This window comes from Eretmochelys imbricata, chromosome 1 (assembly GCF_965152235.1).
Source record: "Eretmochelys imbricata isolate rEreImb1 chromosome 1, rEreImb1.hap1, whole genome shotgun sequence".
NCBI classification, from domain to species: Eukaryota; Metazoa; Chordata; order Testudines; family Cheloniidae; genus Eretmochelys; species Eretmochelys imbricata.
The window spans coordinates 265807331-265833208 of record NC_135572.1 but is presented as its reverse complement, the minus strand read 5'-3'; the positions used below and the strand labels follow the sequence as shown (position 1 = coordinate 265833208).

Below are 25878 nucleotides of genomic sequence, written 5' to 3'. Positions count from 1 at the left end.
GACAGGTTCCCAGCGACTGTTGACTAGGCGGCACTGGACTAGGCCTTGTGGGAGAAATGCCAGAAATAGCCTTTCCAGCTTCGCTTCAATGGAGCTTGGCCCACGGCACTTGCCCATAGCAGTGTGTTGTGGTTGGACAACTGACCACGTTTTTCCAGAAGAAGGTTCCTCCTGGTGCGGGGAAGGGAGACTCTGCTGAGGGCATCTGGGGTCACCAGCCCTGTGCCTACCTCTATGTGCTGAGCCTGGCTCAGAAACCTGATTAGTGACAACTGGCCCAAAGCCAATGGCGCCTTCTCATGCAAATCAGCCCTGCAGTGCATTGTGGGTATAACAGCGTCCCTTACTGTAGGCCCACAGGCAATCTCCCCATTTCAGCTGGTGCAGTGCTACATAGTCCTTGCTCACCCCCTTGCAGACACCCCCTGGAAACACCCAGCCCTATTTTTATTTTTAGTTGTGCCATATTGACCTGCCAACAGCCTACACCATAACCAGTTTGGTTGTGAAACACCAGCCCTTCACCCCCTGCGAGGAGTTAACAATCTCACAAAACTACTGAGGCTGGCTGGTGCTGGGGAAGAAGGGGCTGCTCTCCAAATTTGACTCTTGCCCCATGAAGGTTGTTTACCCTGAATAATGCTACTCTGCCCTGCCATCTGAGGATCTCAAAGCACTTTATAAACATGAGCACCTCTGTGGTGAGGGGGCTGAAATAGACTCTCTGTTATGCAGGTGGTACAGAGAGGGGAGATGACTATCTCGAGGTCACACACGCAGAGTCTGCAGCAGAGCTGGGGATAGAGCTTAGATCTCCTGCTTCCCCATCCTGTGCCTTGTCTACGAGAGCCTCCTTGGCTCATGGCAGTCCCAGATCAGAGTGAAGGCTGGGACTTCCCAGGACTGGCTGAGGCAGGGAATGGAGACATCATCAAAGAGTGACCTGTCCGCTCAAAGTACTGCAGCTAGTGGCAATGGGGTGGGGAGAGGCGTTTCGGAAGGAGAGGGGAAACCTGCGTTGCCAGGAGAGGAAAGTGTCATGGCAAGCTGTGAGCTAAGCCTGGGGAAATCCACCTGGATTCTCTGGAACCTGTCATACCATGTGCAATCCACGCTCTGACCAGCAGTGAGAAAGTGCTGTGTGTTAGCAGTTATAGCCAAAGCATAGGGTGTGTTCCTGCAGAGACATGGGAAAGCTATTGGGTGACAAGGAGAGAGGCTGTGGCCTCCCTGTATTGCTGTTGTGTGCTCCCAGGGTCCACCATGCTCAGCATTGGGAAGGGCCCAACGGGCGCCCTGGCACGGACTGTGGAAGTGAGAAAAACAAACCCAGACTGGCCAGTGGGAGCAAAATTCTTGTCCAGCTTAAGGCTTCTGAGAGAAACTCACAAGACAACCCCCCACCCCCAACTCACCCTGCCTTTGTTCTGGCAAAGTAAGTTATATAGGTACAGAGCCCTAATCCCTCTGGCATGTAAATACCCTACAGCTCTAGCTTGCCTCCCCTTTCAAAAATCTGTCTCCTCGGCAGCTCAGAAAGAGGGTGTGTGTGTGGGGGGGCTGTCTGTAGTGTGCTTGCAGGGAGCACAAGTGGTGGTTTATAGCATGTTTAGGCCCCAACCCAAACCAGAGTCCTGTTGTGCTAGGCGCTGTGCAAACACTGCTTGAGAAACAGCCCCTGAAGAGCTTCCAGCCTAACTAGACAAGGCAGCCAAAGCATGGGAGGAGAACCAGGCACAAGGAGGCGAGGTGAGGGGACATGCCCAAGGCCACACAGCAGGTCAGTGGCAAAGAGTTCAGAATAGCACCAGGTCTCCTGACTCCCACTCCAGTGCCCTAGCCATTAGACCATGCTGCAGCTCCATGTGATGAGGGGGCAGAGGTCAGAGAAGGTGGGAACAAATACTGGCACAAGTGAATGTAAGCACTTCAACAGGCAGTGGTGGACTGCCGGGCGGAAGGCTGGAGCTGCCATTGTAACCGTGTGTCCTGCATGCTCTTCTCATCCTGCAGCTCTTAGAGATCCGTGTCTAAAGCACGCTCTCCCCCGCTTGGCATTGGGTCCCCTCCCCCAAATTAGAAAATGGGGAGGTCTGACCCAGAGGAGGGCCAGCTGCCAGCTTCGGTGAAGCCCCCAGATGGTGGCTGGGGCTGGATAGTGCTGCTGGGCTGCTTTGTGATCACCGGCTTCTCCTACGCCTTCCCTAAGGCAGTGAGCGTCTACTTCAAGGAGCTGATGCACGACTTCCATGTGGGCTACAGCGACACAGCTTGGATCTCGTCCATCATGCTGGCCATGCTGTATGGCACAGGTGAAAACGCTAGTGTGAGCCCCGTCCCCCTTCCAACAAACCCCCACTTTAGCCCTCCCCCACTCAGACACGGACACGGCACAGAGCGGACGTCTCCTTTGGGTCTTTAACCTTCTCTTTATGCTTCCCAACCCGCCTCTGCACTAAAACCAAATGGGAGTTGGGGCAGGGTGAGAGACCTCTGTCCCCAACACCCCTCCCAAAAGGGGGATAAGCATGCAATGTCCTGATCTATGCCCCCTCGTCCCCCATGCCTCAGACATCCCCTATGTCTCCATTGGCACCCTGAAGTTCTCTTTGCCTGCTCATCAGCTCCATTCCTTGGTCAGCCGGAGGAGGTCCCTCTCTTCCCTTTTGCTGCCCTCACTGAAGCAGAGTATAGCTGTCTCCATGTTACACCAAGTCTCTTCTTGCGCCATGGAAAGAAGGAATCAAAGCCAGGTCACCCTTGTGGCAGTGTGGAGCCAGGGCTACTCTGTGTGGACCCTAGAGCTGACGCTCTACCTCCAGAGCAGAGCTGACGGTGAGGGAGGGAGATTTCCTTTGGTCTGAGCATTCTGCATTCACATGTTGCAGGCGTGTGGAGAAGTCACTTGGTCATAGCTGCCCTAACTCCTTGTTTTCTCTGGTTCTCACTCTGGCTTCTCTGCTTCCATTCAGGGCCTGTGAGCAGCATCATGGTGAACCAGTTTGGGTGCCGGCCTGTGATGCTTGTCGGTGGGCTCCTGGCATCTTCTGGTATGATCCTAGCCTCCTTCACGACCAACATTATTGAGCTGTACCTGACGGCTGGCATGCTGACAGGTGAGAGCCCTATGGAGGGGGAGCGCTGCAGCTGGGGGAGTGCACCTGTCGGATCCCAGCAGCTTGGGGCCGGGGGTGGGAGAATGACATAGGCAGGGATAGAGACAGAAGGGACATAGATGATGTCTAACTACCATGGTGACTGGAGATGTATAAATATGTGAAGGCAGAGAGGGGAGGGAGAAATGGGCAGGGGATGATAGAGAGGCCCTGTCTGTGCTTCCACTGGATCTGTGTGAGCAAGACACATGCTTAAATGCAGTTCAGGCTGGCAAGCTGCTACCTGAGGGAGACAAGGCAGAGTGAGGACTTGTGAGGAACACTGGCAGGGATGATGGAGAAATAAAGGGGTCTAAGTCAATGGAAGGATTACATGGCCATAGGGGAGAGAAGTGGAGACTGAGCGAGAAACACACAGCTTCATGACATTGTTTTTTTTCCCCCCTTTGCTCTGGAGAAACAAAGTTTGGTTGCTGAGGGAAAAGGATTTTCTCCTTACTGTGGATGTGCTCAGGGAGCTGACGTGGCTGTTGGGAGGACAGCCTGCCATGGCAGCAGCTTTATGGCACTGGCTCTTGAGGCTGGAGGAGGCAAGAGGAGGGGTCTGGGCTGTGACTGAGACTCCTGCCTGCCTCCATCTGGAGCTGCATAGATGGAATCAGACCTGGCCGAAGGACCTCAGTGTCCAAGACCCTTGTTCTCTGGCTGGCAAAGGCTGAGAACACTGTGAGGACGATCGGCTCAGCACTCAGGGGCTGGCAGGAGAAACACCTTAAGTCTGGCTCATCAATTGATTTAGCAAGATTGGATGGGCTAGAGAAGGAACTCCACACAGCTGTCTTCATACAGAGGCAGAGTCACTAGGGTATGGAGTGGGGGGAAACCACTGAGTTCTGAGGGGCGCGTGGGAAGAGACACAAGCACCAGGAGGAAGAAGAACCCATAGTAACAGGAAAAAAAACCCCAAACGCTGGTCCATTAATATTTTCTCTTCTGGATGCAATCTGACAATGGAACAGCCTGAGGTGGGGTCACAGTGGGACTGATCAAGAGTTTAACGGATAATAGCCCAAGTAAGGTGGTGATGGTGATACAGGCCCTCAGGGAAGGCCTGCCAGTTAGAACGGGGTAGCAAAGGCAGGTGACAGTGGGTGGGTCCCAGTGCAATATAAGCTCTTTGGGATCTGGTCCTGCCTCTGCCTATGAGTTTCATACAGTAAGTCATGTGGGAGAATCTAAGACTTGGGAAGAGAATTAAACTACATGACAGGGTCTTTGGGCTAGGTGTGTGCATGCAGAATCTCTGAGAGGTTTGCATTTGTTATGGTCCTGTTGTCTCTGTGGTCTCTCACCCATTACTCTCTCCATCTCCTCCTTCCCCTACCCCTGCACACAGGTCTAGGTATGGCTCTGAACTTCCAGCCCTCCCTGATCATGCTTGGCACCTACTTTGACAAACGTAGACCTCTGGCCAATGGGCTTGCTGCAGCTGGGAGCCCTGTCTTCCTCTCTGCCCTCTCTCCATTGGGGCAGGTCTTGCTCGAGAAGTTTGGCTGGCGAGGGGGATTCCTCATCATGGGGGGTTTGCTGCTCAATTGCTGCACCTGTGGAGCAGTCATGAGACCCCTCGAGGCAGGGATGAAGCGGAAGATGGAGAGAGTTCAGGACAAATATGAAGCCAAGGAGATGCTGCCCATTGGGGAAAGGGCAGAGGAGGCCATAAGCACCATTGATGGAGTCAAAAAGTCAAAGAAAACCAAGAAGAAGCAGCAGCCCAGGAAAGGGAAGAAGCTATTGGATTTTTCTATCTTCTCCAACCGGGGGTTTGTCATTTACTCCATTGCTAAGTTCATCATGGTCTTGGGTCTCTTTGTGCCCCCCATATTGCTGGTCAACTATGCCAAAGACATAGGAGTGCCAGACACAGAAGCTGCCTTCCTGCTGTCCATCATTGGCTTCATAGACATCTTTGCCCGCCCTTCCTGTGGGATGCTGGCCGGGCTGAAGTGGATACGTCCCCATGTCGCCTACTTATTCAGCTTTGCTATGCTCTTCAATGGCCTGACAGACATCTGCAGTGCCAGGGCTAACACGTACACGGCGCTGGTCATCTTCTGTGTCTTCTTTGGCATCTCCTACGGCATGGTGGGTGCATTGCAGTTTGAGGTGCTCATGGCCATTGTTGGATCCCAGAAGTTCTCCAGTGCCATTGGGCTGGTCCTGCTCATTGAAGCCTTTGCTGTGCTCATTGGGCCACCCTCAGCAGGTATGTTTGTGCTTGAGAGAGCTGTCGGTCACCCAACTGCCCTCCCGGCCTGACACTGGGACTCTTGACCAACAGGGTAACACTAATGGTTAAGTTCTCTCAAGAATTTGGAAGCATCCAGGCATTTTAACAGCATATTTCTAGCCCTAATTTTTGATTGGTGGAATGGTATCCATAGTCATCCAATGGCATCCTAGATATCAGAGCAGGGTGGGGTGGCTTCAGTACCTGGCATCTGAAGGGTTCATGAGGCTGCACCCTCTTTAATTCCTTGAGGGAGAGGACATCTAAGCAGATTACTGAAGGGAGTTGAATAGTTCAACTCCTATCTTTAGAGAGGAATGAATGAAGGACTATTTCATTGCCTCTGTTTGCACAAGCGGGGGAAAAAGGTGCCCCTGCTTTATGATGTGTGTATGCGAGTACATACACTTCTCTTTTTTTAATCAATTTTTCATAAAGTATACTTTAACAGTAAAATACTTACCTGGTTTTTCATTTCAATTGTCCCTATAAAAAAAGACCATCTGAAATGAAGAATCTGAGTCCAACCCAATGCACAACAAAATTGATATAACCGGTGTGCTGAGAGATTCTTTTTGTGAATTCTATTATTTTGCTCATAAAAAATTAGAAACTAGGAGCATTTAGTTAGGGCTACCTACAGTGGGATCTACCCCCAGTGTTCCTTAATCCTGACCAACAGCACCCCCTGCTATTGCTTTGCGTGGGTAAGAAGAGAAGGTTATGTTGTTGCTAAAGCCTGGCAAATACTGCAAAAAGCATTTGTGAACATTAATGTGTCTAAAAACCAGCAACTTCTCATTAGTATTCACAGCCCTTCTGCTTTGTTGCTGTGCATATTCATGAGCGTGACTATTTTTGTTTGCGGACAGCACAAGTCTCATGAATGTTTGTAGCAATGCATCCCTGCCAGAATTGTGCACAGGGCCATCTCTGAATCTTCTCTCTAAAAAAAGATTTTAAGTCTTTCAATCAATAAGGGACTGGCACAGGGGTGCTAGAACAATTTGTACAGTGTGGGTGCTGAAAGCTAAATGGTAAACCGTGTATATGGTGGAAACCACTTCAAGCCAGGGGGTGCGGCAGCACCCCTAGTTCCAGCACCTATGGAATGGCAATAATATGCCTGTGACTAAGGTGAGTTCATCACTCACTCTTTGTAACTAATAGTGAATAGTTTGTTCCCTTGGGAGGGAGTAGCTTGCATAAAGTGTTCGATGAACGTGACCAGTCCTTGTCAGAGTCTATTAGTGGATAACTTGCAAACAGGAAAACAAGGACAAATTTACTGAATACATTATTCACTGAGGTTTTTCTGCTGTATTGTAGGCAAATGCCTACCAGGACCCAGATTGACACCCCTCTGCTCCTTTCCTTAAGCCAAAATTTGAACCCAATTTCTAGCCATGACATGACAGTGCATGAAACACAGCGTGATTGAGCTCTTCCCCCTGCTGTGCCAACCATCCCATTGCCATGTTAAATCAAACCCTCCACTAGCACAGAGGCTCCCAAAGTGGGGTCTCCAGCCTCTGTGGGTTACATGAGGGGGGGGTCCATCCCTTGAGCCAGGGTCAGAAAAATGCCGGAACAGCATTCCAGCATTTTTGCTGCATGGAGGATACCATTTTGTTCTCCAGATGGCATCCTCCGCACAGTGTGGCCTCTCACACACCATGTATGAGAGTTCACACTGGCAGGGGTGTTCCAGTCATACCAGAAACGATAGGGGTCCGGGACACTAAGTAAGATGCCAAAGGGGTCGTTTCAGAACCACTGCACTAGAGCCTCTGAAGGCAAAAGCAAGGAGAGATTTAGGTTAGACATTAGGAAAAACTTTCTGTCAGGGTGGTTAAGCACTGAATCAAATTACCTAGGGAGGTTGTGGAATCTCTGTCACGGGAGGTTTTTAAGAGCAGATTGGACAAACACCTGTCAGGGATGGTCTAGATAATACTTAGTCCTGCCTCAGAGCAAGGGACTGGACTAGAAGACCTCTTGTGGTTCCTTCCAGTCCTACGCTTCTATGATATCTATGATTGTGGGGAGGAGAGGACCAGACCTATGGCTTAATTTGGGTCACTGTGAGAACCCTCACTAACAACAACAGTTTTTCTTCTGTTTTCAGAGAGGCTTTTCTTCTCTGATCCAAACAGGAACACGCTTAGTTCCCAGGGTGGGTAGCAGGCCCAAACAGGCTGACACTGGCCCACTTCAGGGAGATTTCTGAAATACATTGTGAGACAGAGGTAATGATTCATGGGGCTTAATGAAGCAGCTGTGGTGGCAGGGGAAGGGGACATTAGCTCAGCATTGCTGGTGGGCCTGTCAGTGTCCAGAGCTTGGTGACAACAGCCAAAAATGCAAAGGGTGGAGAAACAGGCCTTTATTGAATATTGCGTGCAGCACCAGAGCATCTCCTTTCAAGGAAGGAACACGGAAGAAATGGCAATAGAAAGAAAAGGGAAGGAGGAGACCATGAGGGGATCTGAACAGTCTGGAGAGGGAGAGATGCTTTATCTTCTCTCCATTTATGCACAGAGTTTAACGCCAGAAGGGACAGGTCTAATCTGACCTGTATAACACTGGCCTGCTATCCTCACCCAGTTACCCCTGCACTGAGAGCAATAACGTATGCTTTAGTCAAACATCTTCTGGGAAGGCATCCAGTTGTGATTCAAAGAGGGTTATGGTTATTTGGGTAAGTCAATACAGAATGGTGGAGAGGGACAAGGACAATAGTGGGATGAGAGAGGGACTTAGGGTGCTGCAGCAATGAAGCTGGGACCATCTTTATACATTGAGAGCAGTTTGTTTGTAAAATAGGATAACAAGGGAATAGCTGTCACCATAACCTTGGCACAATGGAACTGTGGCTAAGCTTATGTGTTCAGCCTATGCCAAGCCGAACAGAAGCTAGCCCATAGTGCCTGGCAGCTGTAGGGGCCTGATGGTGGGGGAAGCTTGAGTCTGTTGGTAAACGCAGTTGATCTGACTTAAGGGAGCAGAAACTGAATGGGAAGAAAGTAACAGTGTCACTTTGCTTGGCATAACCCTACTTAGCTGCTGCTTGGTCTGCAGGTTCGAGGGGATGACAGGGCTTGCTGTGTGTTAAGATTTGCCCCCTACTATTCCCTACTGTTTACCCGGCCTGGAGTCACATATAGGGTCCCACCACACACACAGGACAATCCTGACTTTCACAGAGTTATTCCATAAGCCCTAATTTGTGGGACAATTCAAAGGGCCCCCAAAGGGTTTCAAGCATTATGCTGCAGCATTGCATGTGATTCCATTGCCTCTTCTGAGTCGTCACACTGTGATGTTGGGAAGATGGAATGGAGTAGTGTCAGACCACATCAGCACGGTGTCATGATTACAAAGGCAAATTTGTAGCTACAAGCAGTGTCACAGATTAACCTCTTGGATCACATCCCTTCTGTTTTTCTCAGCCAGCACAGCTCATTGAGGTGCTGATCTCAGCGACTTCCATATCATTGGAAAAGACTTGCTGACAGTCTAACCCTAATTATTTCTCATTTGACTATCAGGACACTTGGTGGATGCATTCAAGAACTACGCAATCATCTTCTACTTGGCTGGCTCAGAGGTTGTACTCTCCTCCCTCTTCCTGGGCATGGCCACCTACTGCTGCCTGAATCAGGGGAAGAAGACACCCCAGCCAGAGAAGACCCCTTCGGTAGGGGGTGGCAGTGATACTGAAGAGGCAGAGTCAGATGTGGAGGACCATGCTGGTGACAACCACCATCTGTCCCACAGCACCAACACTGCTGTCGTCATGGACAGCGATGCGGTGAACCATGTAGCAGAGGACCGTAGTGCAGATGGGGTTGAGCAGCCTGCGGGTGAGGGGGCAGTACCAGTCCCAGGTGAATGCAACTCTGGCCCGACAGTGGAGAGAGAGAGTTTTTAGCAAGAGAAAAACCAGGACTAAGAGATAATGCTAAAGTGTATGACTGGCCTGGTTTGGAGACAAGTAAATGGGGGACGGAAGATGGGTTGGAGGGGGAGATTGTGCTGGGGAAGAAGCTGTGCTGGGGTGGGGGAGCTGCAAGGAACAAGAGACAGAATTTTTATATATATATAATGTCCGTGTCACGGTATACTGCAAATACACTGATGTATTCGACACAGGCCCAGAGACCCTGAAAACCAGCCTCCCCTACAAACTGTCTACGGGAAATATTTTTAAACAGCAGCAGAGGTAGCCAGAGAACTTTACTTTTTCCTCTGCACTATCACCCTAAGCATTAGGGGCTCTTTATGACTCTTCCCCATAGGCTGAATCTGCAAGGCGAGAGTAGATGACATGTGAGGGAACAACACGGAGCAGGAAGAGTTTCTCTTCGGGGCCAGGTAAAAACACACCATGTCCCAAGGGATGATCCATGTGGCAGCAATGGTTACAAGAGGGTTGGGGGAGTGTGTTTAACTAAAAGAAAACTCCTTATATAAAGGAATCAATGTTCAGGCAGAAGAACAAGCAGCAACCAGAGGATGCAATGAATGAGGGTGTTTGAGCAAATAGTAAATCAGGATTAAGAGATGGATTTCTGGATTCTAAGAGAACAACCTTCCCTTCCATGCTTAAACCACACTTAATCTGCTTTAGAATTGGGTCTACTATGACACTCCTAGCCAAAGCCCTTCCTTCCAGTTTCCTGAATTACTTCACCTCAAACACCCCATGGCAGCACCTCAAGGGACCTATTACAACACCAAGGGATCAGAAGCCAGAGGGTTGTATGGCAGGGATCTCAAGGGCTGCAAAACAGGCATTTCGCTTCAGGTCACTGGCTCAAATATGAACTAGGGGGTAGAGACATTACCAGCCGATAGCCCAGCTAAACCAAATTTGGTGGGGAGAGAGAGAGAAGGTCACACTCCAGCTGCTACTACACAAGCAGTATTGATTTGTTGCAATAAGGAGTTTTCAAAGAGAGACAAGACCTGAATGAGCCAGGGGGCTTGCAACCACGATTGGGCCCCTCCATCCAGGACTCAGCTGAGACAGACTCAGGGACGACGATGACACAAAGAGCACTGTAGCTACCCCCTCTGTCTGTGTAGGAGACTCAGCTTGTAACCAGCACTGTATTCACATTAAAATGTATCTAAAAAACTCACAAACAAATCTGACCATTTTTGGAGCATCAAGATTAGTTAGTTCATTAGCACTTTTAAGTGACGTAAGAGAAGGAGCCTCCATCCCATCTTCTGGGAAACTAATTCAGTCTACACGGCCCTCACTGGTGGCAAGGGATTCCCGCTATCCAGGCAACATTTTCCTTTATTCAGTTTCATCTCATGAAGTGTTATACAACCCCAGGGTCAGATTCTCTCTCCCAGCATAGGAAGCACAAAGCAGTAGGTGGCAATTCCTCTTTTGTAATGGGAACTCAGCAGGAGGGATAGGTACTCCACGCTGGCTTCAGCCTAGGGGCCTGACCAGGGAAAGAGGTTGCAACTAGAGCACCTCCAGGTGGATGTGGGCAGCTTGTTGTAACTTACAAGAGCCTTCAGGCTACGCTAAGTCTCAGGAGCAGACCAGGTCTCCTCCCCCCCGCCCCCAACCCCAAAAGGGGCCATGGGTATAGCACCACCTTGGCCATGCCCCTTTCCAAGTTGCACTGAACATGGCTTACCGTAGCTCAGGACCTGAACTGCACTCAATCCTCCTTCTCTGACAGAGTTTTCCCATACACATTTGGTCCCTCCAGTTCCTTGATTACTGTGGTGCTCTTGTCCAGCTCCCATTTAAACAGAGTCCCCCTGGGCTCCGGCATCCTTCAGCAGCACAAAGAAACGGTGGTGCCATATAACACCACTATAACATTCCAAAGGGGATGCCAGGCAGCCTGCCCTGTGATCTCTGCCAGTCAGACTTGAGAGCTTAGGGAGAGAGGGTGTAGCCAGAGCTAGTGAACTGTGGTTTGCTGGGTCTCCATCAGGCTCCATCACTGACATTATTTTCCATTCCTAGAAGCTACCTGTTTGACACAGCGGGCAGCCTCTGCTCGCAAGAAGGGCAGGACTTACTGTCAGCTCAGGCTAGAGGTGCGGCAGCTGAGCTTGTGGCTAGAAGCTAGCTCTGGCCTAGGAAGGGACGCTGCAGGACAGGATTGAGGTGGACGACTGTGGTCTGCAAGGACGCGTTCACCTTCTACGCTAAGCCACAGCACAGCTAGGAACACAGGACACCGCTGTGTATAGAGCCTGATGCAGAATGTACATCACACTTTTCATCTGCAAAGCAAAGTGCAATGATGGCCACCATAATTCTGTTCAAGGAGTTAATATCTCCCCTTAAGACAAAAGGGACGTAGCTTTATGCACAACCTTCATGTCCCACCTCGGGTCCAAAATAGAGGGATGAGGAGGCGTGAACAGAGCACGAAAAAAACAGTGAAAAGGGAACGGAAAATAGAAATATTAAGTTTTTCTTTATTAGAGGCATCCATCAGCATATTAAAGCCCATTCAAGTCTTCCAGAGGAGCCTAGCCCTAGCTGGCCTTCTTGTGGCACCCACGGAGAAGACAACAACAGAGTCCAGAAACAAAACAAGTAAAAAACATGTAAATCATAAATTAATGCCCTTAATAGCCTTGCTCACTGCCAACTGGTACAAGTCATCCTTATGGAGTTGGGAGCAGTTAAAACCTTCATCCCCAACAGATCACTGCCACAAACCAAAAGCCACTATATAGAACTGGGACTCCAAAGAGGAGAGAGAAAGAGATGAGGGGTTGGGAGGAATCCTTAGTTCCCCTGATTTTTCCTTTTCCTCTTGCCTTGCGTTAGGGGTGAGGAGCCTTAGCTATGAGTTCCAGCAGGACTTTCTGGTGCAAAGGCAGCAGAAAATGGCAAACTGAACAGTCATATAGCAACAGGGAGAGCTGTAGGGTGGGGGTGGGTGATTTAATACTCCATACTCCTTACATCATGGGTCTAAAATAATCTCCATCTGCAGGCACTGTTTTCCCCTCCCGCTAAGACTGTCTGTTGTTCAACACGCCCTCTGATAGAAGGCTATAGTACCTCCTCCCCAGTTTTGTAATGATCACACCTCTTGGCACAGGGAGGGGTGTACATGACAAGCTGTGCATCCTCAAGGAGCAAATCTGGTTAAGGCCAACCCAGAGCAAAATGTGAGAGGGGAAATGACCAAGGGAACACATGGACCAGAGTGAGCTTGAGCCAGTGTGAATTTCACAGACCTCCTCTCTTTGACTAGTAGAAGGTTCACCTTTTGCCCATGTACTGATGAAGATGTTTTTTCTCTGATAAAGGCCAGTTCCCTTCTTTTTCTTTGGGGAGGGTGATGCTACACATGGGAAGGGCTCCACGTTGGCTGATGACTTGTTTACATCTACCACTAGTTCTACATCTCAGCTTGCCTTGGTTCTCTTTCTCTTCCATAGGAAACAGTAGCTAAAGCAGGTGGAGAGGGGGCAGATTCCTCTAGCATCCTCACACCTACCTAGAGCCATCAGGGGCAGTAGAATTGTATACAGCATTTGAAGTGGGAGAGTAGAGAGGCAAAACCCTCTGGTCCCAGGGTAGTCAGCAGTGGAGCAAGTGGTCCTGCTGACTTCAGCATTTTTCCATCTAGTGAGGGCAGATCAGGAGGAGCTGTTCTTGCTGTCCACAGTCATCCCTCTTCAGGTGCTTTTTTTAGCTGACACAGGCAGCAGAAGAGGAGCAATGTGCCTTTCACACTCAGAAGGGTCCCCTTCGCAGGTGGAATCATATGGTGGGGGGAGGGAATTCCTCAAAGGGTTCCCCACAGTAACCCCCTACCTCTGAGTTGGGCAGTGGAACACTGGGGAAAGCCATCCAGGCAAAGAGGGAGGGAAGGAGAAAGTGGAGGCTGGAAAGAGTGCCGACTTTGCACCCAAGTCATCCCAACTGCCCCCATCCGAAGCAGAGGAGGAATCCCTGGCTGAGCTTATACAGAAAATCACTGAGGACGAATCACCATGTGAAACAGATTTTATCAGTCTCTAAAGTCTTTCCCGCCCGCCGTGTCAGCATATTCAGGCATCATCAATAAGCTTTTCGCCATTTGCTTCCTCCTTCCTCCTGGCCTCTCGCTCTCCTACTTCCTCCTCCTCCTCTGCCCCATCTGAGAAGATGTCCTTCTGACCATAGCTCAGGGTTGTGCGTGCTAGATCCACTTCAATGGGAAAGACATCTGCGTCCCGGAGCACGGCATAGCAGTCATCATTGTACTTGGACATGGTGGAGACAAAGCGCTGGAGCTGAAACACGATGTCCTGTACTGCAGAGGGGATGGGTTGGGAGTGTGTCAGTGGGGAATATAGCAGGTGTTCCCCCTCTCATGTGCACTCTTGCTTTTTCAGTGACCAACCATCATGTCCACACCCTGTTACCCTGGATTTGAGGGGTGTGTGTACCCCAGAATGTGATCAGGCTACTTGCAACTAATCTGTTACCCACGGATTTCAGAACCCACAGCAGGACTATCACTCCCCTCACCCTCCAGGCTGTGACCAAGCCTCCCTCCCCAAGATTATTCCTATGCAGCAGTCATATTCATGCTCTGTGCACCGCTGTCTCTCAAGCATTGAAACAGAAAGGTCCATGAGGACAAGGGAACCAGATTGGATGAGGTCAGTGAGATGCTGGCAGCAAGGGTTTCTGGGCTAAGATGAGGAGGGACCACAAGGGCAAAGAACCCCTGTCTGGATGAAGCTCATAGGGGCCATGAAGGAGTGCAGTGACACTCACCATGTTTCTGGTCCAGCAGTTCAATCTTCTCCAGCACATCCTTCCTCATCTTGGCAAAGCGTGTGCGTGCCTCCTGGCGGCAGCGTAGGACTAGGCGGTACTCATAGTTCCCAGTGCTGACCCTGTAGAGGGGCTCGCCCAGTGCCTGCCAAGAACACCACACTATTTTAGAGACTCCCAAAAAGTCCACAGTGCCAGAGGCTTACTGATGTGACCCCATGAACCTCAGGTCACCATGTGATCCTGCTGCAGCCTTCTTGGGACCACTGAAACTCAGCACAGGAACCACTGATGATGAGGAACATGGAGCTAGTCCTAGGCAAGCTACGAGCTGGATTTAAAACAGCCATTTGAAAGGCCAAACATATGATTGCAGGGATAAAGAAATGAGCATTTCCATGACACAAGGGAATGGGACTTATAGTCCCTTTCAACCTGGGAAGGTGAGAACAGGTGGCCAGCTGGTACTGGATTTCTGAGCTGAGTTATTGAGAGAGGCACCAGTACCCAACAAGACTGGTGCCAGAGGTGTAACTATTGTACATGCAAGCATGTGCTTGAGAAAATGCAGGTGGGATAGGTAAACCCTCCTGCAAGCTTCACTATTTACATGTTGCCTCACAAGCAAGCATCAAGGTTTCTTTTCAAATATATAAAACCCTTGAATAATATAGTGCAAGTCTACCCAGGGGTCCATGTGTTGCCTACCTCTAGTCATGGCACTGGAAGTCAGTAAGGGTGGCACTACTGATTGTCCAACAGCACGTTTTTGAGAGGAAAGTGATGAGGTCTATCAGCACAGGGCACAACAGATTGTGTGTAGGGAGGAAGTACTTACTTGATTGTGCTGTGGGTCTGGAATGTACTCTTCATTCATGTGTGCCAAAGCACAACAATGGCACCCTGCTGGGCCGGGGCAGAGATTTTCCTCTCCCATTTAGCAGGATGTATATCATCATCACGGGGTGTTGGGTTACTCAAGTTTTACTAGTTACTAAGGAGGAAGCATTGTCTGGTCCTCTGAGCAAAGAACTGGGCACCAAGGAATGCAGAGTTCTAATCTCAGCTCTGATACTGAGTCCATCTCTGACCTTGGACAAGTCCACATCCCCTTTTTATAGTTAGGGAAACCGAGGCATACACAGGGCGTCTTTATTTACCAGATAAGTTGTTGGTAAGGATTAAGATTTGTACAGCACTTTGAAGATTCACAAGGCTATATTCAATGCTAGGAATTATTTTCCATGCCAGTTTGAGGATTTTACTGAATTTTTGGAAGTCTTCCAATTATAATTACAAATATTTGTTTAAGTACATTGTCACTAGGAGAGATTCTCCTGAAATCAATTTTCCTTAAACAACTACAAATGCAACTTACAAACAAATTTGCATTAGTGTGGGATGCAGAGTATCTAATACAGTTCTTAAGATAACCTGCACATTATACTCAGGTGGAATCCATTAGGATAACACCGTATAGTTATCCTTAACACATACTAGTATTACTAGAAGAGTAGGACACAATTCAGTGAGCATGCAACAGAGGTGATGACTGTTCCCAATGGTTTGTGATGATGGGATGTGTTTCATAAAAGGTATCAGTTATATTTTCTGCATAGCAGTCAAAGACCTTCAGGTTTGAATGCTTCAACAATTATAATGTATTATTAGCAGGGCTAGAGCCATTATATGGCTGTATGCAGGCACACATGTGTTTCTGTGGTTGCATGTGAGGGAGGACAAAATGCTATAGAAATACAACCTGCAATCCTCATTGTTGCAGCCTCAGTACTCACAATGCAGCTGTATTCCTCATCATCCATCTCCTTCACTTTCAGGCAGTAAGACTACAAAGGAAGGGTTAAAGAACAGAAAACACCAAGGGTTTAAAAAAAAAAGTCTTCACCACACAAAGTAGTGCGTTACCTAGTTTCCAGGCTACCAGAAGTGTAGGGGGTTGTCCCTGCTTTTCAAGACCTTCTCAAATGGTGTGGCCATGGACACTAAGAGAAGCACAGCTGGACCAGATGCAATATCTCAGATGGAGAATGAACCCCGTTTGGAGAAAGGGGAAGCAGACAGGCAGGCAGGAAGGGGAAGGGGCTTGTTATTTATACTACAGTAGCACCCAAAACATCCTGGACTCTGGATAGACATACAGGAAGATTCTGTCCCTCCCTAAGGTCTTCTCTGTGTCCATGTGCTATGATTCTATAAAACCTAATCTCTACCAGATGTTTAAAAACAAAAACAAAAAGAAAGAACAGCTCACCAAGTACTCAAACTTGACATCCAGGTATTTTTTGATGGTCAGTCTTGTGTCAGGAATGGCTTTGTTCAGGTACGTGTTGAGGTCAGTCAGCATCTGCAGAGAAAACATGTTAGTAAAGTTACAGGGCTCAAGAGGAAAAGGAGCATTAAAAGGGAGCTAAAAGGACTTGATGGCCTGCGTGCAATGAGCTAGGGTACTTTCAGTCTCGTTCACAGCAGGGCAGGTGTCCATGGCACAGAAGTCACCAGCACGATTGGTACTATTTGTTCCCTTTTGTTGACAGTCTTAGCAGAGAACTCAAGGTCGGAAGGAACTGTGTAGATGTAAGTACATTATCAACAGATGTGGAGCTCCAAGAGGAGGATAGGCATACTGGAGAGTGTGCATGCAAGTGTGAGCCTAGTTGGCAGGTGGCCCGAGGGGGAAGTTTGAACAACCATGTTCAAATAACTCTGCAAACTATAGATACATTTACAACTTCTACTCTGTCTTAACTGTCTAGACAGTTCCTTTAAAGAAAGTTTCTAATTTTTCCCATCACAATTTTTAAGACCCTCAAAGTACCCTCAAACTCCTCCGTTTCTGGTTTCCTCTCCCCCCTTTGCTTCTTTCTCCTGTATGCTGATGCCAATCCCCTCTCCTGTGCTTTGATTCTTTACCGGTTTGATAGTTTTCAGTAGGCGGATCCCAAATTTCTCGATGCTGCGATGGGCATCTGCAAATTTCACAAAGGCTTCACTGGCAGCTGGCTGTGGTTCCCGTACACCAATGACCGAGAAAACATCTCCAAATGCTGAGCAAATTAAAAAAATATATACAGATGGAGACGGGGTTTATCTGGAGAGAAGCCTCCATGTCTGATATTAAAGACCATTCCCACAAGCTAGAATTTGGCCAGGAGCAGTGTAACAATCCTATTCTTGCAGAATGCCCCACAGGTTCCTTAAAGACCACAAATAGTCAGCGACTCACTTATGTCTCACGTTGAAAATGGTACGTATGGCAGCACAGTGCCCATTAACGCCATGCTAGGGAATTGTTTCTGAACTGACTCAGAAGGAAGTGTACCACTTCCTCACTCATTCCTACAGTATCTAGTTTTCATTGGGGGTCATGTTTCAAGTACTGATTAGGCCTGATGCTTCGGAGATCTGATAATATCATAACCATCCACTCCCCCATCTTAGGGCGGTCAGCCTGCTACAATTTTAAGGACTGAATTCCTTCCAGTCTGTTTACCTCTGTGTGTCTGGGAGAGTTCAAAGAAAGCTCTAAGGAGACTCTTGGTGTGCTCTGTCATGCCTGTGTTGGGGAAAAGAGAGAGAACATACAAATCATCCCACTGACACAGAGTATATCCTCCCTCCTCCAATTCCAATCCAGATGTCTGACAAAAGAGGGCAATTTACCTTTGTACAGCTCTGCGGTTCTCTCCAGCTCCTCCAGCCTCTTTACTAATCCATCTAGAGGGGAGCAAAGAACCAGAGAACAGGTGGTTATGATGCTGAAGTCCAGGGGAACATAGGGATGTGAGGGCATTTATTTTATATTAATGGTTGAAAATACTCTCTCTCCACCTCCTCAAAAGTCCAGTTCCTTACCCAACAGGTAAAACTTTATAAATAAATCCAAACAGCCCCTGCCGCCCCATCCAACCCCCCCCTCCTTCCTGACTGCCCCCCTAGAACCGCTACTTCCATTCAACCCCCCTATTCCCTGCCCTCTGACTGCCCCGCCCCCTATCCACAGCCCCGCCCCCTGACCACCCCCTTGAACTCCCCTGCCCTTTATCCAACTCCCCCTGCTCCCCTACTGCGTGGCCTGGAGCACCGGTGGATTGCATTGCGCCGGTGGCACGGCGAGCTGAGGCTGCGGGGGAGGGGGAAGAGCAGGAGAGAGGCTGGGGGCTAGCCTCCCGGGCCAGGAGCTCAGGGGCCAGGCAGGAGGGTCCTGTGGGCCGGATGTGGCCCACGGGCCATAGTTTGCCCACCTCTGCTCTACCACTAGTCTAAGACAGAAGAGGTTGTACATGAAGAAGTGCCTGACAGACACTAATACAACATCTTTTATCCAGACATCCCACAGTGCCTAACATATTAATTTATTATTTGGGAATTGGGATTGAACATATGGACAGTCGTGAACTCCTTGACTATTAGAAGTTGAAGTCTGGGCCACAAGTAATTGGAAAAGTTGTTTTCCCTACACTTGTAACCAGGTTTAAAATATGACCAAAAGCTCCATTCTTAACACACATGAAAGGGTTAATGGAGAATCACTTCATTCACCACTGAAATGCAGCTACATCCAGAGTGGAAGGTGGCAGCTGTATAACAGCACACTATCCTGCCGTTTAGCACAGGAAGTACAGAACTGCCATATCCATTTGGGACTGCAGAGGGAACTGCATTTTCTGGGTGTGACTGACACCATTATGAGGGACATATCCATTCAGCCAGAGAGACTTTTTTGAATCCAGGTTTATTATGCACCTCGCACACTTGCAGGCAGTGTGTTTCACACAGGGTCACTATAAGGTGTGACATGACACAACAAAACTGAAACAAATGCCTGCAGTCAGAATACAGTTAAAGAAATGATAGGAAGGACACTAGCAGATATGAGGGCTGTTGCTTGGTATAATTATTTTGACCTTGCAAAATGATTGTTGTGTCACTGAATCAAAATGCTGCGAGGTTGCATTGCCATGCAGTCATAACACTGCAACGCTGCACAACAAAAAACACTCAGGAATCTCTCACTGTCCTGCGATCTAAGTACATGAGACTGTGTCTCATGCAAGTATCAAGAGAGGTGCCTGCCCTAGTCAAATCCCTTGCCCCCATAGTACCACTGGGCTCCAGCTTAACATTGCCCCCCATGGCATTATTGGATACCAGCTTAACTGACATTGCCAATAGCCAAACAGGAAGGTACCGTTTGCAAGCTGCTTACCGTTGCAAAGGATGGCTCGGCTTAGTCCCAAGGCATCTGCGGTACCCGAGCTCATGTTCTCCACCAATCGGTGCTTCACTTTCTTCAACACTACACCCCCCAAAAACGTGTCAAAACTCAGGATCACGGTAATTTCCACAGTCACAAAGAACACAATTAACAAAACTCAAGTTTCAGGTACCAAACTGGCTAGACTGAGCCTAACTCAGCCGAGCTCAGAGGAGACTGTGCAGAGAACCGAAAGAGAATGCCACAGAAATTAGATGTAGGGAAGATCTGAACCTGGGCCAATGCAGGTATGTTACCTACAATATGTGCTCTATTCAAGTCCTATACACCCCAGGCAATGTGGCTTCCACAACTTCCTTTGGAAGACACAGCCTAATAGATCTCACCACAGGAAATATGTCTTGACATTCAAGACCATATCTTGCTTACTTTACTCAACAGATTTATTCCAAAGAAGTTAACAGAATAGTGTGAGTGTAAGGCCAAGTAGGATTTAGTGCTTGCCAAAATTTTCCCTTTGCTTAATTTTATCTCATGACTCTTAGTTAAAAGTCTTTGTACCATCCTTAACATTTCCTCTCTGTTTGGTGATCATACCCTTCAGATTCCTGAAGATAATTATTCCCTTTTTGTAATCCTATGACTACTCTACATGTATTTAGGGCCTGATTTTTCAGAAGTGCTGAATGCCTGCCGCTCCCAATGATGTCAGCTGAAGTTGTGGATACTTGGCACCTCTGATAAATCAGGCACTTTGCTCTTATTTTTCCTCAGAAATCCATTTCCCAGCCCCTGTGCATTTTTGGCTGCTCTTGTCTGAGTTTCCTTTTGTTTGTCAGCATCTTCACTGACAGGGGACAATGAAAACAAAAGAAAATCCAAAGAAATAAATAAGAGGGGCTGCCCTTTACTATATGCCCTGTTCAGCTTTTCCAGAGTGTGTCATGTTTAAAGGAGACACTCAGGTAGGTTAAACTCAAAATGTAGGTTTTGTTAAAAAAAAAAAGTTTTAAAAAACCCCATATGGAGAGAAATGACATAATGATTATCTAAAATAAGATTAACTGAAGACAGGAGTTTCGGACTGAAATCTTTCCAGGCACTGTCAGAAATCTAAAAACATCAGCAAGGGCATACTGAATGAAAAACAGTATGTGAAACTGACTAGTTGAGTTTCACTGTCCAAACTGAACACAATGCAAAAAGCAAGCAACAGCAAAACTGATAAAGTTAATTTAATTTTAAATAGTCAGGTATTAGTAACACAGGGAAGGACTTAAAAAAAAACCCAAAACACCCAAGTTTTAGCTTGTGTCCATTTAAAAGAGACAAAATAACAGCAAATACTGAAACAAAGTTTGATTTTGATTTTGGCTGGGATCTCCTCACCACCCTCCTCCAACCTTGCATATCAAGGGAGAGAGAGAAACCAGCATGTCTTACCGATATCCAAGGACTTGCCCTGCTTTGGGTCAGCTTGGAGTTTGTTGTAGTGAATCGTCACTTCTCCCTGGGTGGAATAGCAAAGCCAGAGCTGTTGTTCTGGAATTGAGCAGCAGGGACCGCTTCTATTGAAGGACAACAGTTTATAATCTGTGACCCAACCTGTTCCACTGGACTGTTCCTACTTCTTACCTTTACTACCTGTATCATTTTGGCCACCTCCACTTTGGTTTTCCCTTTTACTGACTTCCCATTCACTCCTGTGATTTCATCGCCAGCCGCCACAGTTCCATCCAGGGCTGCCGGAGTGTTATCAAACACCTAAGAGAGAAGAGGAAGACTAGAGGAAATATGGAGCTAGAAAGAAGCGCAATTAGTCTTATTTATGGGCCAATCTCTATTTTGCTTCCCTGCCCAACTCATAACACTTAGATACCCCACATAGATGTGAGGAGAGTTGAGCACCCAGTTCCTTCTGGGGCCTGTCACCTCTACTTTGTGCATCATCTACGGCAGGATTTCTTGAAGTCTAGTACAGTAGTTCTCAACTTTCCAGACTACTGAGCCCCTTTTGGGAGTCTCATTTGTCTTGCGTACCCCCAAGTTTCACCTCACTTAAAAACTACTTGCTTACAAAAATCAGACATAAGAATATGAAAGTGTCACAGCACACTATTACTGAAAAATTGCTTACGTTCTCATTTTTACCATATAATTATAAAATAAATCAATTGGAATATAAATATTGTACTTACATTTCAGTGTATATCATATAGAGCAGTATAAACAAGTCATTGTCTGTATGAAATTTTAGTTTGTACTTATTTAGCTAGTGCTTTGTATGTAGCCTGTTGTAAAAGTAGGCAAATATCTAGATGAGTTGATGTACCTCCTGGAAGACCTCTAAGTACCCCCAGGAGTACACATACCCCTGGTTGAGAACCACTGATCAAGTATATCACATATGGCACTCCCCCCCTCCAATCCCTTTGAATTTTAATATGCTCCCAGCACTCTGCTGATTCTCAGGAGGACGTGGTGAATTTAGGAGCCTTAACTCTATCCTTCCAGAACTATTCCCAGCTAGTGTGAGAAACTTCCGTTTGCTGGCAAAGAAAGAGGATGCTTCGCACTCTGACAAAAGCAGAAAATATAAGGTTCTCCATGCCCCCCATAGCTTCCGTCTGTCAAGTTTAACATCGCTTCACAAGGACAATCATAATATTTTCCTCTTCCATGAGTGCCCACCTGAACAATATAGAGACAGGGACAGTACTGTGCTCCTCCCCCAATGCTGATCCCAATCAGATTCTGAGAGTCCTTCTTCAAGGTTACTGTGCCAGGAACGGTGGGGATCCCACTATGACAATATATAGAGAGAAATGATCACGGACACAGGTTGGTATAGCAGTATCTGCATGCAAGAGCTAAAACGTATAATCTGAAAATATACCAGATACTTCTCATCTGAACTAATCATATTACCGCTGCTGTTTAGCCTTCCAGCCCAGATTGGAAGGACCTTGCCCAAACATGATTTAGATATGTTTACTTGAAATCACTAAATTGAACAAGAGGCTAATGATTACATATGTGATAATGGAAGTAGCCTAGTGAGCAAATCCAGTGTTGCGGTCAAAACTAGGCACCTCTGTCTTCTGTCACTGTGAATGGAGAGAGAGAACTCCCAAGGTATCTTTTTCAGAGTGTATGTGAGGGGAATAGAGATAGAAAAGACACTCCATGATACACTGTGAAGCATACTTAAGACCCTCAAATATTTTGGTGGCTATTTTTTTCAATCTCTATGCAAGAGTTAGGTGAATAAATGCACAACACAAATATGCGGGGATGAGATATGACTGACAGCGAAGACTACTCTCAAAATAAAGAGTCCCTCTATTTACCCTGCAAAAAAAACCCTTTTATTTCCAAATAAAATTCTAGTGCTGTCATGCTGGGGAGCTCCACATGCCTGTCATAGACCTATGGATTATTAAGGCTACATTTTAGTTACAGGTATATTTAGAAAAAGTCACGGACAGGTCACAGGCAGTAAACAAAAATTCATGGCCTGTGACTTGTCCGTGACTGTTACTAAAAATACCAGTGAATAAAACTTGGAGGGGGGCTGCCTGGGGGCCCCGTGGGTGCGGGAGGTGGGGGGGGCGGCGGGCCTGGCTGCTGGGGGAGGGAAGGGCGGGTGGGCTGCAGCGCATGGCTCAGGACCCCTGCTGGGGGGTAGGGGAGCACGCGGGCAGCAACACGCAGCCTGGGATGCTCACTGGGTGCTGGAGGCAGGGGGGTTGGCAGGGCTGACAGCCTCCCTACCTGGCTCTGTACCTTCCCCTCACCCCAGCAGCAGAGTTTGGGTGTGGGAAAGGGCAGGGGGTTGTGGCACAGGACTGGGTGAGGCGGGATCTGAGTGGCGCTTAGCTGGGGGGCTCCCCAGAAGTGGTGACAACCCCCTAGCTCAGTTGATAGGTGGAGGCATGGCCAGGCAGCTCTGCTTGCTGCCTCTGTCTGCAGGCACTGCTCCTGCCACTCCCATTGGCCGCAGTTCCCAGCCAATGGGAGCTGTGAAGCCAGCGCTCTGGGCAGAGGCAGCCCACAGAGTTGCCTGGCCACCCCTCCACCTATCAACTGAGCGAGGGGGATGTCTCCGCTTCTGGGGAACACCCACAGGTAAGCACCGCCCAGAGCCCACCTCACCCCAGTGTCCCAACCCCCTAGCCCTCCCACACCCAGACTCTGCTGCTGGGGGAGGTGCGGGGGCGCAGGGGCCCAAGACTGCACCAGCAGCAGCCAGTGTGCCTGGTTCAAGGTTTGCCTGAGCTGCCTCTGAACCAGGCGCACCGGCCACTGCAGAAGTCATGGAAAGTCACGGAATCCGTGACTTCTGTGACAAACTCACAGCCTTAAGGATGATACACTCTCCCACCATTTCTTCCTACTTCCCTCTCTACCATTCCAGCAGAGCGCGCACCTTGAGAACACATTAACACTGTTGTGCAATCAGCAAATTAGGAAGAGTCATTGTAGAGCAATAAAAAGCTTTCCCCTCTGCTCACCACCACTGGAAGGCTCCATCCCCACTAGCCATAGGGAGTAAGACATCAAAACTGAACAATGAACCTAGATCTCCAACACACATCACCAGGAGCGAACAACTCTGCCTGCTTTGAGCAGGTCTGGGTTGCAGCTCCTTAGGCATCTTCTACACTTAAAACTTAGGTTGACCTAGCTATATTGCTCAGGGCTATGAAGAATTTCATGTCCCATGCAATACAGTTAGGTCGACCTGTAGACAGCGTTAGGCTGACAGAAGAACTCTTCCATCCACCTTAGCTACTGCCTCTTAAAGGGGTGGATTTACTACAGTGATGAAAATACCCTTCTGTCGCTGTAATATGTGTCTACACTACCACAGCATAGCTGCAGCACTGCAGCTGTCCCACTGTAGTGTAGACATAATCTTAGTGATATTCAGGTGTTGGGAAAGGGAAGTGAAGCACTCACAGTTTATCCTCCTCAATGTCATAGTCCAAGTCTCCAAACATCGCTCTGGCTGGCTGGAGTCTTTTGACCTGAGACTCTGTTTACACCAAAGTACCTGGGAAGAGGGAAAAAAAAAGAACAAAACCCAGTAAAGTTAATTATCTGAATTCATTTACGCTCAGCAGCTAAATCTGAAGACTCAAACTATGCCCTTTGTCAGCCCCTTTCTCTCTCTCTTCCAATGGGCATGGAGCTGTCAATCCCTCTCCTGCCTTGGCGAAGAAAGATATTTCAGACCCTTCTGATTCTCCACTCTGGGTTAGGGATGGGGACAACGGTGCTGGTTTTTATTGTTTCACAAGCTATTCAAGTACTGGCAATGCTTAGGACAGAACACAGTCCACTTTGGAAACTTGATTATTTGTGTGTTGTATCTGCTTGCACAACACTTTTGAATGGATCTGGAGTCTTATCCCCTTCATCCATTTACTATTTCAGTTATTCTGGGGCGCACAATTTCCCCTCACTGCTTTTTCACAGGAAGTCTTCTAATTTCTGATGGTTTGAAGACGTATCTTTCTCCAGCTCCCTCAGATTTCAGACAGGAGTGTAGCAAACGTCTCTCTGATTCACTCTCTCCTCTGTCACAGTAACTGCACAGCGGTTCTTCTCCGGGTTTGTACCATGTTCTGAGTCTCCCAGTTTCCATCACGCCATTGGGGTGGCTGGCACCTGATACGGGGAGCCTGCCTGTGCTCTGCGCCCCACGGGGTGGGTCTGTGAAAAGGTGCCCATGCTGTGGGGCCACCTGCCAGATTCGGTGCTGCCGGGGCCTGGGGAACCAAGGGGGTCAGTGGCTGCTCGGCACGGGGGTGGGAGGGCTGCCAACCATTGAGGGATCCCTCTCTGGTGCTCGGGGTGGGGTGACACAGCAGGCGAGGTGCAGGGGGCCAGGCTGGCACGGGGGCAGGAGCTCTGGCGGGAGCAGCTCCCGGGGTGGGGGGGGGAGAGCAGGGCGACAGGGAGCTAATGGGGACCCCTCAGACTCGCCCCTTTGGGGCTGGCAAAGCTGGAATGAGGGAGGGGGTCAGTCACTCACCGGAAACGGCGGGCTCGAGCTGGGTGTCTGTATCCACCTGCCGCCTCTACCTGTCAGAACACCGCTCCCCCGCGTCACTTCCGGGCCGGAAGCCTCCTACCTAACCTCTCCTTCCCTCTCACCCCCACTTCGCGTGCCGGGGCGAGCAGCTGTCGAGAGACCTGCCCGCTGCCCCCACGCTCTCCTCTCGCGATAAGACGTGCCGGATCTTTAAGACAGAGGAGGGGGGACAGGAGAGCGGGTTGCCATAGAGACGGAGTGTGCTCTACTGCTCTCGGGACAACCAATGGAGGAAGGGGCGGGGCCCAGCTCTGACCCGCCCCCATGTTGCGGGAGGCACTGAGGCGAGGCGGAGGAAGGGACGGTTAGGCCGGGGCTCCGGCTCCCTTGCCGCAGCGGGGCCGCTTGGGCGCCTCTGCCGAC

The 25878-nt window shown here is 48.7% G+C and overlaps 2 protein-coding genes across 3 annotated transcripts; one reads left to right on the top strand and one right to left on the bottom strand.

Moving 5' to 3' along the window:
• Positions 1-2083: 2083 nt before the first annotated feature.
• SLC16A8 (solute carrier family 16 member 8) lies at positions 2084-9340 on the top strand. The gene is made up of 4 exons (XM_077829618.1): positions 2084-2312; positions 2973-3116; positions 4513-5382; positions 8958-9340. The coding sequence occupies exons 1-4, from the start codon at positions 2084-2086 to the stop codon at positions 9338-9340; spliced, it is 1626 nt and encodes a 541-aa protein (XP_077685744.1).
• A 2511-nt stretch (positions 9341-11851) lies between these two features.
• PICK1 (protein interacting with PRKCA 1) lies at positions 11852-25648 on the bottom strand. Of its 2 annotated transcripts, none has more exons than XM_077829631.1 (13): positions 25456-25643; positions 24378-24471; positions 22107-22218; positions 21051-21179; positions 20859-20925; positions 19407-19496; positions 17861-17914; positions 17691-17753; positions 17111-17244; positions 16452-16544; positions 15976-16026; positions 14180-14324; positions 11852-13709 (listed from the first exon to the last, which is right to left on the bottom strand). In XM_077829631.1, the coding sequence occupies exons 2-13, from the start codon at positions 24416-24418 to the stop codon at positions 13465-13467; spliced, it is 1224 nt and encodes a 407-aa protein (XP_077685757.1). In that variant the 5' UTR covers positions 24419-24471; positions 25456-25643; the 3' UTR covers positions 11852-13464. The 2 variants fall into 2 exon arrangements, with proteins under 2 accessions (XP_077685757.1, XP_077685766.1); XM_077829640.1 differs by having other exon boundaries at positions 13514-13704; positions 25456-25648.
• Between the last annotated feature and the right edge of the window lie 230 nt (positions 25649-25878).

Bases quoted from the DNA above. Each gene is read 5' to 3' on its own strand.
- SLC16A8 (XM_077829618.1), top strand. From the start codon at position 2,084: ATGGGGAGGTCTGACCCAGAGGAGGGCCAGCTGCCAGCTTCGGTGAAG. The intron at 2,313-2,972 runs GTGAAAACGCTA...GCTTCCATTCAG, and splicing joins GGCCATGCTGTATGGCACAG to GGCCTGTGAGCAGCATCATG. The intron at 3,117-4,512 runs GTGAGAGCCCTA...CCCTGCACACAG, and splicing joins GACGGCTGGCATGCTGACAG to GTCTAGGTATGGCTCTGAAC.
- PICK1 (XM_077829631.1), bottom strand. From the start codon at position 24,418: ATGTTTGGAGACTTGGACTATGACATTGAGGAGGATAAACT. The intron at 17,245-17,690 runs GTAAACAGACTG...TAATTTGCTCAG, and splicing joins ACTCTCCCAGACACACAGAG to CATTTGGAGATGTTTTCTCG. The intron at 16,027-16,451 runs GTGAGCTGTTCT...CTTCCTTTGTAG, and splicing joins ATGTCAAGTTTGAGTACTTG to TCTTACTGCCTGAAAGTGAA.